The sequence below is a fragment of the Pelophylax lessonae genome (genome assembly GCF_965119305.1).
Source record: "Pelophylax lessonae genome assembly, chromosome: 5".
NCBI classification, from domain to species: Eukaryota; Metazoa; Chordata; class Amphibia; order Anura; family Ranidae; genus Pelophylax; species Pelophylax lessonae.
The window spans coordinates 165,309,512-165,323,455 of record NC_138772.1 but is presented as its reverse complement, the minus strand read 5'-3'; the positions used below and the strand labels follow the sequence as shown (position 1 = coordinate 165,323,455).

The 13,944-nt window shown below is 43.5% G+C and overlaps 1 protein-coding gene across 1 annotated transcript in view; it reads right to left on the bottom strand.

Annotated features, from left to right (window-relative positions):
• CMTM7 (CKLF like MARVEL transmembrane domain containing 7) overlaps window positions 1-13,707 on the bottom strand; it is a 73,731-nt gene extending 60,024 nt beyond the window's left edge. The window contains exon 1 of the mRNA XM_082259283.1: window positions 13,528-13,707. Within this exon, the coding sequence (XP_082115409.1) occupies window positions 13,528-13,659 (132 nt within the window). The 5' untranslated portion in view covers window positions 13,660-13,707. The remainder of the gene's footprint in view (window positions 1-13,527) is intronic.
• Between the last annotated feature and the right edge of the window lie 237 nt (window positions 13,708-13,944).

Genomic DNA, 13,944 nt, shown 5'->3' with positions numbered 1-13,944 from the left:
ATTATATATATGTATATAGTAGAGCTTCACGTTTAATCGTTAAAAAAATCGCGATCTCGATTCATCCCCCTCACGAACTTAAAACGGTATTTCCTCAGTACATACAGAGCAGAGCTGTTCTCTGCTGATTCACAGCTGTCAAAAAAAAGAGCCTCCAGCAAATGTTTATCATCATTGCTTAGGCTTGGAGAGAACTATAAACACAATGTTTTACAATGTATCATTTCCTTCTTTTAGATCAAGGGAATGAACATCTGTAAGTGCCGTTTCACAGTGAAGCGGCACGACTTCAGGGGAGACCTGTGAAGTCGCATGCACCGTGACTTTGGTGCGACTTGCACGGACTTCATAAAATGAATGTCTATGCAAGTCGCCCCGAAGTAGTACAGGACCCTTTTTCTAAGTCGGAGGGACTTGTGTCGCTCCTATTAGAACCGGTCCTGTACCAAACAATGGACGGTGCACGACTTGTCAGGCTGACCAAGTGGCCTGACAAGTCGTACTAGTGTGAACCGGCACTAAGGCCTCTTACACACGATACTCCTGTTTGAGCATCTCCTTTTGAAATTAATAAAAGTTTGGGACTTTAGATAAGGTGTATGGCCCTATGGCCATAGCCTCTGATGGCGCGCTACCTTATACATTCTGTGACTCCGATTGGAATCTATCTGTGAGTTTGAATATCACAAGGGTTGGATTTATAAAGTTGTTTACTAGCTACACATAAGACTATCTTACCTATACATGTACATATTTTTTCTAGATACATGAGTTGCACCCGCTCCTGATAAAGTGTTTACTCACGAAATGCGTTGAGATCTAGAGGAAGCAATTTTACTGTACCATTTTTATTTTACCATGTATTCAACTGAATTGTCGCTACAACCACCTGTATGTATCGCATTTCAACATGCATGTACATGTGTTAATACCCTTTCATCAGTGAGGTAATTGGCGGTGCCTAAAAGGTGTATAAAAATGTGGGTAAATCGATAGCTCATGTACAGAAAAAACATTTCATATATATAAATTCATATAAATATAAAGTGCAATATGCAAAACAGTGTATCCACAGAAAATATATATATGTGTTCTATAAAATTATATAAATATAAATATAAAGTGGAATAGTGCAAATACCAGTGTGCATACCACCAAACTGTATATATCTAATATATATATATATATATATATATATATATATATATATATATATATATATACACACACACACACACACACACGTGTACAAAAGTGATATGTTTGGCCAGTGAATTCTGGCCGGTGAGCCCTCAATTATCCAAATAAGAAAGTGATTTGATCTTCCAGCTAAATAAATTAATAATAATTATATCATAAAAGAAACTGAGAGCATGCGATTGGTGTAGTGAAATTCCAACTGAATTATAAAGTGCAATGTGATATATATGATCCAAAAAATGGTTATAAATAAATAATAATAAAGTGCTATTAGTGCAAGTGATTCAGGTAATGAATGCACTAATAGCACTTTATTCTAAAGTCCCAAACTTTTAATAATTTCATGATATAAAAGGGATGGAGGCACATGTCTTTGTGAGCCTCATGTAAAGTCCCAACCCTTATTTTTCTTTGAATATCCTTTTGAAGCCGTAAATTTCAGGCGTATTTGTCTTATTGAAATACATCCATTTTCGTGCATATGCGTTCGCGCAAATTCGTGTCATTTCGCGCAAATGTATTCTCGCATTCTTGTAAAATATGCAAATTAGCATTTTTTTCAGATCGACAGTATGTTCGCGTGCATTCATTTGTTAGCAATCATGCGCATTATGCGTAAATTACTGTCCAAAAATGCAGATTTTTCTATTTTCTTCTTACTGAAGAATGCACGGCGCTCATTTACGCGCCTGTGTGCAAAGGCACATTACAATGAATGGGCGGCATTTTAGCTCAGACAAAAAAAAAAAAAAAAAGCTGTACTGAGCTTTTTTAAACTGCAGTGTGCAAGAGGCCTAAATGAGGTCAGTTTAACCACCTAAAGACTAAGCCTTTTTCTGACACTTGTTGCTTACAAGCTAAAATCAGTATTTTTTGCTTGAAAATTACTTAAACCCCCAAACATTTTATATATATATATATATATATATATATACGAAACAGTAAAGTTAGCCCAATTTTTTTGTATAATGTGAAAGATGTTACGCTGAGAATCGTGAGAGAATTTTGATCTTTATTTTAAGCAAAAAATATTGTGATTTTCGTTTTATCCAGAATCGTGCAGCTCCAATATATAGTCATTAAATACTATAGTTTACAAAATCACTAGAATCTCTCTTTATAGATATACTGTATGTGCAAAACCACTGCACAGAGCAAGTAAGAATAACATGTTTATTTTTACCGAAAGAAAAAACAAGACCTTAGTATCGCTTTGACTCCATTCACACCTGAGTATCATTTCCAGGTGGTTTTTTTGGGGGGCGTTTTTAAGGTGTTTTTTTTTTTGGCGTTTTTCATTTTTGAGGCAGGCATTGACATCTTACAAAAATGCTGGTAATCAGCCAAAAAAGAAGCTCATGTACTTTTTTGAGCTTCAGGCATTTTGCTTCAGGTGACAAAATGCTCATATGTGAACAGGGGCCATAGAAATTAATGGGATTTTACTTGTTGGGCGTTTTGAGACTTCAGAGATGAGCGTTTTACGAGGGGGAAAATGCTCAGGTGTGAACAAGTTACGAAAAGTGGAATATGCCTGGCTGCGATTGGTTATCACTGCTCTTTGTACAGCTTTAATAGGTTTAAATACATCTAGCACCCGGAAGGTTGGCAGACATAGTTGGGGCATAGGCCAGAACAGTCCCAATAATAAACACATTTGAATACAAAGCACATACAAGGTACCCTGCCAACTACAGAAAGCCTTTGCTTCAAAGTTTGGAATGCCTAAGTTCCTCTATCCTGCTCCTGGCATAAATCTCTTAGCATTATGCCTTCTTGTTTACTGACAGTTGCTGGGCATGTAAAAATTAAAAAGGAATGATGACATTTCCAGAAACCAGAGGAAAAATTGGAATGAGTTGCCGCTTAAAAACAATCGTCTTTTCAGGCGATCGTCACAGTCCTAAAAATAAGCAGATACCTTAGGCAAATAGAGGTAGACGATTAAAGCATTTTTTACCCCAACACCTCATATTCCTGATATGTGGCTGCTGTACCATGTACTTGTATGAAAAAGTATCCTGTTCTCTTTGTATTGCTTCCTTTGTGGGAAATCCCTGGTGTTCCTGCCAGTCCCTCTGCTTTAATATTAAAAACTGACCACACTAAGCAGGAGAGCACACAGTGGTCAGAACTTTAGCTGTGCTGGGAACTTAGGCTGGCCATACACTATACAATTTTCTTGTTCAATTTCCTTTAGATTTACCTTAAACTATGTAGTGCAAGGGCCTGCCTGACTGCATACAAATTGAAAGCGTTTAGGTTTGACCCTATATTACATGGTTTTGGTAAATCTAAAGGAAAGTTGAACAAGAAAATTGTATAGTGTATGGCCAGCCTTAGTTTACTCTCCTCCAATGATCAGACTTGTCCTGACACACCCATTCACTGGCAAGCTCAGTGCTTCTCCTAACCCCGGCTCTTATGCAGCGGAGAACAGAGGGAATGTGATCACTTATAAATAAAGGGGAAAAAGATATTTATATATCTATACAAAAATGTTTTGCCTTTTATTTTTATTTTAAATTGGATGGATTGTTTTACAAGGTGAACGTTTACAATCACTTTAAAGAGGAATTTCCATTTTCATGCCCCTTTTACATTATACTCAAAGATCCAGCAAATCCAGCATTGTTCTGTTAGGATTCGCAGCTCTCCTGCTTCCCATCCTGTCCCATCTTCTTTTCTTACATCATCGGGAGCCTGCTATTTCTTCCTGGATTTTGCATCCGGACCCTTAGGCCCCTTTCACACAGGCGGACCGTTCAGATCCGCCTGTCCGTTTTTTTGGCGGATCTGAACGGTCCCCCCATGCATTCCTATGGGGCATCGGATGTCAGCGGAGACATGTCCGCTGACATCGACCCAATCCGATCCGTCAAATCTGGACGGATGGAAACCCTATTTTCCATCCGTCCAGCGGATGGGATTGGATGGAATCGGGTGAGAACGGACTGACGGTCCGTTGACATCCGATTTCCCCCATAGAGATGCATGGGGAACTGTCAGCTGTGTCTCCGCACACAGCGCAGAGACACAGCTGTCATCCTCCTGCTCAGCGAGGGATCGGCGGCTCGATCCCCCACTGAGAAAAACGGACTCCGTCCAACGGACGGAGTGTGTGAAAGGAGCCTTATTGACATGCTTCGGCACATGTGTTGTAGATTGCCCTGAAGCCCCCTAAAGATGCATGACGTGAGTATCTGGGAGGCTCCGGGCAGCTGGGACTATATCATTCTTGCCTAGACAAGTAACATGGTAGTGTGTGTCTGCCTTCTAAAAAATAATTAAAAAAAAAAAAAAAAAAAAAAAAAAAAAAGGAATTATTCATGCATACTGTGTATACAGTATCTCACAAAAGTGAGTACATCCCTCACATTTTTGTAAATATTTTATTATATATTTTCATGTGACAACACTGAGGGCCGGTTAGCATTTGTGCGAGTGCGGTGATCGCATATAATTCGGAGCGCACTGCTCCTTCATTACATGCGATCGGATGTGCAGATGCGAGTTCAGCCATACACTTTGCATGGCTGAATTCGCACTGTATCCACACCAAACACGCACATGACCCTTTTTTCCAGCCGCATCAGGATTGGATCGCACAGTGGTTCACACTTGTGCGATCCGATCCTGTGCGAACTGTCAGATCGCACTGCGATATGCGATCAAACTGGGGGTGTCGTTAACATTTAATTGACACCCCCTGCATATCGCATATGGCAGTGTGAACTGCCAGGGGTGCGTTTGCGATGCGGGAACAGGCTGCAAATTCGCTGCCTTCCCGCATTGCACAAGTGTGAACCGGGACTGAAGAAATGACACTTTGCTACAATGTAAAGTAGTGAGTGTACAGCTTGCATAACAGTGTCAATTTGCTGTCCCCTCAAAATAACTCAACACAGCCAATAATGTCCAAATCTATGGCAACAAAGTCAAAATTGGGCCCAATTAGCTATTTTCCCTCCCCAGTGTCATGTGACTCGTTAGTGCTACAAGGTCTCAGGTGTGAATGGGGAGCAGGTGTCTTATATTTGGTGTTATCGCTCTCACTCTCTCATACTGGTCACTGTAAGTTCAACATGGCACCTCATGGCATAGAACTCTGAGGATCTTAAAAAAAAGAATTGCTGCTCTACATAAAGATGACCTAGGCTATAAGAAGATTGCCAAGACCCTGAAACGCACGGTGGCCAAGACCATACAGCGGTTTAACAGGACAGATTCCACTCAGAACAGGCCTTGCCATGGTCAACCAAAGGAGTTGAGTGCACATGCTCTGCGAAATATCCAGAGGTTGTCTTTGGGAAATAGACATATGAGTGCTGCCAGCATTGCTGGTTGAAGGGGTGGGGAGTCAGCCTGTCAGTGCTCAGACCATACGCCACACACTGCATCAAATTGGTCTGCATGGCTGTCGTCCCAGAAAGAAACCTCTTCTAAAGATGATGCACAAGAAAGCCCACAAACTGTTTGCTGAAAACAAGCAAACTAAGGCCATGGATTACTGGAACCATGTCCTGTGGTCTGATGAGACCAAGATAAACTTATTTAGTTCAGATGGTGTCAAGCGTGTGTGGCTGCAACCAGGCGAGGAGTACAAAGACATGTGCGTCTTGCCTACAGTCAACCATGGTGGTAAGAGTGTCATGTCTGGGGCTGCGTGAGCATGCTGGCGCTGGGGAGCTACACTTCATTGAGGGAACCATGAATGCCAACATGTACTGTGACATACTGAGGCAGATCATGATCCCCTCCCTTCGGAGACTGGGCCATAGGGCAGTATTCCACATGATAATGACCCCAAACACACCTTCAAGATGACCACTGCCTTGCTAAAAAAAGCTGAGGGAAAAGGTGATGGACTGGCCAAGCATGTCTCCAGACCTAAACCCTATTGAGCATCTGTGAGCCATCCTCAAATGGAAGGTGGAAGAGCGCAAGGTCTCCAACATCCATGATGTCATCATGGAGGAGTGGAAGAGGACTCCAGTGGCAACCTGTGAAGCTCTGGTGAACTCCATGCCCAAGAGGGTTAAGGCAGTGCTGGAAAATATTGGTGGCCACACAAAATGTTGACACTTTGGGCCCAATTGTGACATTTTCACTTGGGGGTGTACTCACTTTTGTTGCCATCGGTTTTGTCATTAATGGCTGTGTGTTGAGGGGACAGCAAATTTACACTGTCATACAAGCTGTACACTCACTACTTTACATTGTAGCAAAGTGTCATTTCTTCAGTGTTGTCACATGAAAAGATATAATAAAATATTTATAAAAATGGGAGGGGTGTACTCACTTCTGTGAGATACTGTATGTATACTGTATATATATTAATTAGCGATTGTGTGAAAGGCAGGGGTGAGAAGTAATATTATGGAAAGGGGAAAAGAGGATGAAGGTCCACTTTACGTACCAAAAGCTGATTTTCTACAGTAAAGTACATACAGTACCTAATATAAAGGCACAAACCATTTGCTGCCTTTCTGAAAGCCAGCTACAGATAGTTCTATAGACAGTTCTCGTTTCACTAGGACACGTAAGTCAATGAAGAAAGACCGTTCACTTGTTATCATTTCCAAACCACAACCAACTAAGTGCAAATTCACAGTTTCAGAAGAAACAGCAGGAGTATCAATCTCTCCGCTTAGGCCAGTATTTTAGAGTCTGAGATAAATGGTATTAATTATTCACAACACAGTTATGCTCAGTATACAAACAACTACTGTTAATGGCCAACCCACCCAACTGCATTAATGTATGTATTGCTCATAAGCTGGAGAGCAGATTTAACAGTAAATGTCTGTAAAATTCAAGTAAGAATGAGGCTGCTCCCCAATACTACACCGACCTGAATGTGACCCGATAACAGCATCTTTATAGCAGGGCTGGAGTGTGAAAAGAAGAAGCAGCACAAGACCCCAATCAATTCATGTCCTGACAAGAAGCATACTGATAGGAAAAAAGAGAGCAGAGGGACAAAAAGAAGAGCTCATCACTGTGCTTCCTTTCCTTCACTGACCAGTTACAGAATGGTCCAGGATGAACTGGGCTCAGAGGAAGTGGTTTCAAAGTTGCTGACCATTAGAATGACGGCATCTAGTGACAGAAAATATGTACTGTGTGGGAAATATCTGACTTGTTCTGTTATTTTATGTTTTTTTAGCTATTCATTTTTTTATTTTCTTATTTATGGCTGGAGTTCTGCTTTGAATATATCTGGAAATAGTAAATAAAGGCGACTAAACGGGAATCAAACAACGTTTGAACTCATTATCCTCATCCTAAGTGTACCTGTCACAAAAACACAACACATGTACCTATGCCAATCAACTAGCTTTGACTACCTTGCTGTCCTTATGGGGACTTACATTGGGTCTGGATGGTTCCCCATTGGGAAGTTGGTCCTTTTATTTTAAGCACTTGCCCTCCAGAAGGTTTACCCCCCCCACTTCCTGACCAGGCCATTTTTTGCGAGTTATTTTAACTGACAACTGCGCGGGCGTGCAAATTACTTCCTTTTTCCCCACAAAAAGAGCTTTTTTTGGTGGTATTTGATCACCACTGTGGTCTTTATTTTTTGCGCCATAAACAAAAAAAGACTGACATTTTTGTAAAAAAAACTATATTTTTTTCTTTCTACTATATAACATACCCAATAAAAAAAAAAAAAATGAAAAAAAATCAAATTTCTTCATCAGTTTAGACCAATATGTATTCTGCTACAAATTTTTGGTAAATAAAAATCCCAATAAGTGCATATTGATTGGTTTGCACAAAAGTTATAGCGTCTACAAACTATGGGATAATTTTTAATTTTTTTAATTTTTTTTTACTAGTAATGGAGGCGATCAGCGACTTATAGCAGGACTGCGATATTGCGGCAGACAAATCAGACACTAACACTTTTTGGGGACTAGTGACACTAATACAGTGATCAGTGCTAAATAATATACACTGTCACTGTACTAATGACACTGGCTGGGAAGGGGTTAACATCAGTGGCGTTTAAAGGGTTAACTGTGTGCCCAGCTAGTGTTTTCTTACTGTGGGGGAGGTGCTTGTACTAGGGGAAAGCATAGATCCGGGTCCCTGCTTTGCAGGAACACAGGATCCATGTCTTCTGTACTGACAGAACAGCGATCTACCTTCTTTACACAGGCAGGCCGCCGTTCTCCCTCTGTACTAAAGGATCTGCGGGTGCTGGCGGACATCAAAACGGCGGACCCGCCCACCAGCTCCCGCTGTGTATAATCACTAGTAGTGGGCTGCCAGCGGCGTGCATGCGTGCCCCAGACCCCGACGTGTCGGATCACGTACTAAGTATCTAAGTTATACGGTCAGAAAATGGTTAAGATTGTGTGTACAAGACCATTGGCTGTTTACTGAATGTACCCTAATTTTCCAGTGGCTGCACCTTGGCTTAAGTGGGGTACACATTAAAAAAATTGGGCGAATTATCATGCGATTTTCCTCGTTGTTTCACAGCAAATCGGAACCGATGAACGAAAATTCGAGGGCTATTTTTTTTTTGTTGTTTATTGTTTTTGATCATGGGCAGTCTTTCTTTTATGATTTTTCTTGTACAAAAATTGTATGAAAATTGTTAATTTTTTTTCCATACAAGAAAAATTTTGGAGTTTGTCCCTTCGATAATTTTCGTACGGAATTTCTGAATCGGCTGTGGAAAGTTACATAGTTACATATTAGTGCTGCAACGATGCGTCGACGTAATCGATTACGTTGACTACAGAAATACGTTGACGTGCGTAAAAGGCATCGACGCGTCACACGTGACGTCACACGCCCCCTTCTCGCATTGCCGGCCGGGCCGCTGCATTGATTGGGGCCGCTGCAGGCTGCACTGCCCCGCCCCCGGCCCCCGCTGCGCTCCAGTCCAGAGTGTCCGGCTCTTCTACGTCAGCCGCTGTGAGCGGCATGACGTCCCGGGGCGGCTACGCCTGCGCATCAACTGAGCTGACTCTCTGTGGCTGCAGACTGCCGCCAACGCCGATGATCCCTCCCACTGTCCCACACAGATGAGACGTCACGCGCCACTCCAGCAGCATCATGTGATTGCAGGTGAGCCTGAGGGGTCTGCACTGGGAGGGGGGGCTTACTAAGTGGTCTGTACTAGGTGGGAGGGCTTACTGAGGGGTCTGCACTGGGAGGGGGGCTTACTAAGTGGTCTGTACTAGGTAGGAGGGCTTACTGAGGGGTCTGTACTGGGAGGGGGGCTTACTAAGTGGTCTGTACTAGGTAGGAGGGCTTACTGAGGGGTCTGCACTGGGAGGGGGGGCTTACTAAGTGGTCTATACTAGGTAGGAGGGCTTACTGAGGGGTCTGTACTGGGAGGGGGGCTTACTAAGTGGTCTGTACTAGGTAGGAGGGCTTACTGAGGGGTCTGTACTGGGTGGGAGGGCTTACTGAGGGGTCTGCACTGGGAGAGGGGCTTACTAAGTGGTCTGTACTAGGTGGGAGGGCTTACTGAGGGGTCTGCACTGGGAGGGGGGCTTACTAAGTGGTCTGTACTAGGTGGGAGGGCTTACTGAGGGGTCTGCACTGGGAGGGGGGCTTACTAAGTGGTCTGTACTAGGTGGGAGGGCTTACTGAGGGGTCTGCACTGGGAGGGGGGCTTACTAAGTGGTCTGTACTAGGTAGGAGGGCTTACTGAGGGGTCTGTACTGGGAGGGATGCTTACTAAGTGGTCTGTACTAGGTAGGAGGGCTTACTGAGGGGTCTGTACTAGGTGGGAGGGCTTACTGAGGGGTCTGTACTAGGTGGGAGGGCTTACTGAGGGGTCTGCACTGGGAGGGGGGCTTACTAAGTGGTCTGTACTAGGTTGGAGGGCTTACTGAGGGGTCTGCACTGGGAGGGGGGCTTACTAAGTGGTCTGTACTAGGTGGGAGGGCTTACTGAGGGGTCTGCACTAGGTGGGAGGGCTTACTGAGGGGTCTTTACTTTTTGTTATTCAAAGGATTAATTAGCTAATCAAAAAAGGAACACTCAATTAAGCAAAAAAATAAAATAAAAATAATCGTTAGATTAGTCGACTAATCGGAAAAATAATCGCTAGATTAGTCGACAGACAAAATAATCGTTAGTTGCAGCCCTATTACATATAGTTACATAGTTTGTGAGGTCGAAAAAAGACAACAGTCCATCCAGTTCAACCTATGAGGTGTGTGTTTGCTGTTAACCGTACATTGTATACCCCTGTTGTGTACACACTATATGAAAATCGTACGAAAATTCTTTGGGTGAAAATGTTCGCCTGATTTTCTTATAGTGCGTACGAGGCCGAGCCTTTACTCATTTGCACCTCTATGGGCAACATACATATGCTATGAATTCCAGTATTGCCTACTTGCTGATATCACTCTAATAAAGATTAGGAGTGGGATCCAGTGTACTGATTCTGTTACATGAAGGATTCCCGAAACGTGTCGAATCCAAATGTGAACTGTAATCAGAATCTTTGCATGTTGTAAACCCCTATGTGGAGAGTCATTTTTAACCACTTTACGTCTGCTCACATTGCTGCTACTGCGGCAATGTGGCTCGTTATCGTCCAGCGACGTGGTACTACGTCGCTGGACTCCTACCCTTGTGGGCGGCGCGCGCGCGCCGCCGGAGCCTCGCTCCCGCTGTGTTCAGTCACAGCGGGAGTCGGGCCAGGGGAGGAGCAGCGGCGATCTCCGCTGCTCTTCCCTGGTCGCCAGGGAATCGAGTGTGGAGATCCGCCCACTTGTGTAAACAAAGCGGGCGGATCTCCTAAGTGACAGGCAGGGTCAGATTGCAGGGACTGAACATGCGATCTGTCCCTGTGTCACTCAGTCACCTCCCCCCACACATGTCAGTAAGCACCAGGCATACATTAACCCCTCCCTCTCAAATAAAATTAACCCCTTCCCTGCCAGTGTCATTTTTACAGTAACAGTGCATATATATAGCACTGATTACTGTAGTAATGTCACTGGTACCCCCAAAAGTGTCAAAAATGTCAGTCAAGGGTCCAATCTGTCCACCGCAATGTCGCAGTCTGGCAAAAAAAATCGCAGATCACCGCCATTACTCGTTAAAAAAAAACCCACCAAAAATGACAGAAATATTTCCCTTAGTAAACGCAATAACTTTTGCGCAAACTAATCAAAATACACTTATTGCAAACTTTTTTTACCAAAAATATGTAGCAGAAAACAAATTGGCCAAAAATGTAAAAAAAATTTGATTTTTACATTTTTTTGGGGGGAATTTCATATAAAAAAACGTGAAAAATATTGTTATTTTTTCAAAATTGTCGCTCTTTTTTTGTTTATAGCGCAAAAAGTAAAAATCACACAGGTGATCAAATACCACCAAAAGAAAGCTCTGTTTGTGGGAAAAAAAGGACGTAAAATTTGTTTAGGTACAGCGTTGCACGACCGTGCAATTGTCCGTTAAAGTCGCACAGTGCCGAATCGCAAAAAGTGGCCTGGACGTAACACAGCAAAATCCTCCTGTGGTAAAGTGGTTAATGTTGTAGAATAGATTTTTAATAAAGTTGTTTTTATGGTACTCAGTTCCTCTTCTATGTGTCCACACAAAGTCCATGACTTTAAATGTAGACGATTTGCTAAGATGTAGACATATAGCACAGTCTGGGCTTCTCTCCCGCTATAAATTCATACAGCATATGTCTGATGTTTATACTGCTTCTAAATGAAATATTCTGTGTAAAAGAGTTTAGTAAGATTCTGTGGGCGTCCTTCACTTGCCAAATATAGTGTGTTACTGATGACACACCGTACAAGTCTGCCGTCCCTCCTCTGTGTGAGGCTTACATGTCATCTATTAATGTTTACTTATTACCAGCTCCAGCTTTACTCATAAGGTGACTTGTAATGTTGTGCCATTCATCCCTATGGAAATGGAACATTCCTTAATAACCAAACCAATGATGAAGAAACCATGATCTGATTCCCACAGAACTAGGGGTCAATGCAGCTTTATTCCAGCTACATGCTTTGTAACAACAGATAACAGGATATACACACACATTATATATATATATATATATAGACACACACACACAGTAAATATATAGAGAGGTTGTCCAGATGTTGTTAATGATTATTTTTAATCATTAAAGCTGTAGCACCAATAGAGCTAAACACATTTTTGATTTTGAAATGACCGGAGAAGGCTCAAGACTGTAGTGGGTTGGGACAAACCATTTGATGTGACCAGCACAGGTGCTCTAAGTGACAGTTCACACTATAGGGATGTCAGACATCGCATGTGATTCGGAGCGCACTGTTCTGCAAATCGCATGTGATGTCTGTGCATTGCAAATTCAGCCATACAAATTGCATGGCTGAATTCACATCGCATTCGGACCAAAGTCATCCAGGACCCTTTTTTTGGTCCGTGCCAGAATCGGATCGCATGAGTGTTTACACCTATGCGATCCAATTCATGTCCAAATTGACAGTTTGCACTGTAATATGCAAAGTGATCTGGGGGTGTTAACTTTGTACTGACACCCCCCGCAAATCGCATATGGAAGTGTGAACTGCCTGCGATTTGAATGCGATGGGGGAACCTGCAGTGGATTTGCGGGATTCCCGCATCGTATATATTGACGTCATTTTTGCTCCGCCCACTCACATTGCCGAAGCCTGCCAACCTGGAAGAAAGACTGGGAAGGATGTCCCCCTCTCAGCAGTGACAGCGTGACCTGGAGGGCTTTGTTCCAAGGTAAGTATTTCATAATGTGCTAGTACGCCATGCCTACTAGCACATTATGCAATTGCCTTACAGGTGTTTTTTTTTTTTTTTTTGTTTTTTTTAAATACGGCCGTGCTTTACTACCGCTTTAAGAAATATGGCTAGACCAGCTTAGCGGAGGCACATGTAATTCCAATGGTGCCGCTTCCCTGAACTTCCAGCCCAAGAGTGTGCACAGCTTCCCAGAAAGTGCCCTGATCCCCCTCCTCCACACTACACCCCCCATAATTCACAGCGCCACCGCGCATGTGTACCCCATGTGGACCTCTCTGGAGGTTCTGCTATAACCTTAGACTTGTGATCTCCCCCAGAAGGGGGCACACAGGGGGGGCTCCATAGGACCCTGCAGGAAGAAGGAGCCACTCCAGGAGAGGAGAGCTCACCTGTTACAGAAGAAAGATTACTAATAAAATAATAGGGGGTGATAACACCAACAACAATATACCAAACCGTCCCTACACAGGTTCTACAATACAAGAGGGGACCTGTCCTGAGTCTGCTGGGAGTTGTAGTCCTTCTACAGATGGGATAACACACAATGGAGGGGGTTCTTACCGCCTGGCACAGCTTGAGGATGGCGGGGATGGAGCCGGGGTAGTCTCTGTCCACCAGTCCCGGGCTGCTCTGCTGGACGGTACTGCTGCTGGTGGTGGTCCGGATCACCGTGACTGAACTGTGCTGGGACATGGTGACTCCGTCCGGGCAGAGGCCGAGGATGAGGAGACACCGACCGGAGGAGGGCGAGAGGGTACCGGCAGTGTACAGCCGCCGCCTACAGTGTGCAGACCCGAGTAAAGTGTACAGCCCCGTGTACAGTCAGTGTACAGCCCCGTGTACAGTCAGTGTAGAGGCCGCCCTGTGTGCTCCTCACCACTCCTTCTTCTCACACAGCCTCACAGACTTCTACACAGAGCCGTGTGTGTGATATGAGGGGAAGTCTGATACTTCAACTTCCACACACAGTTCTGGGGG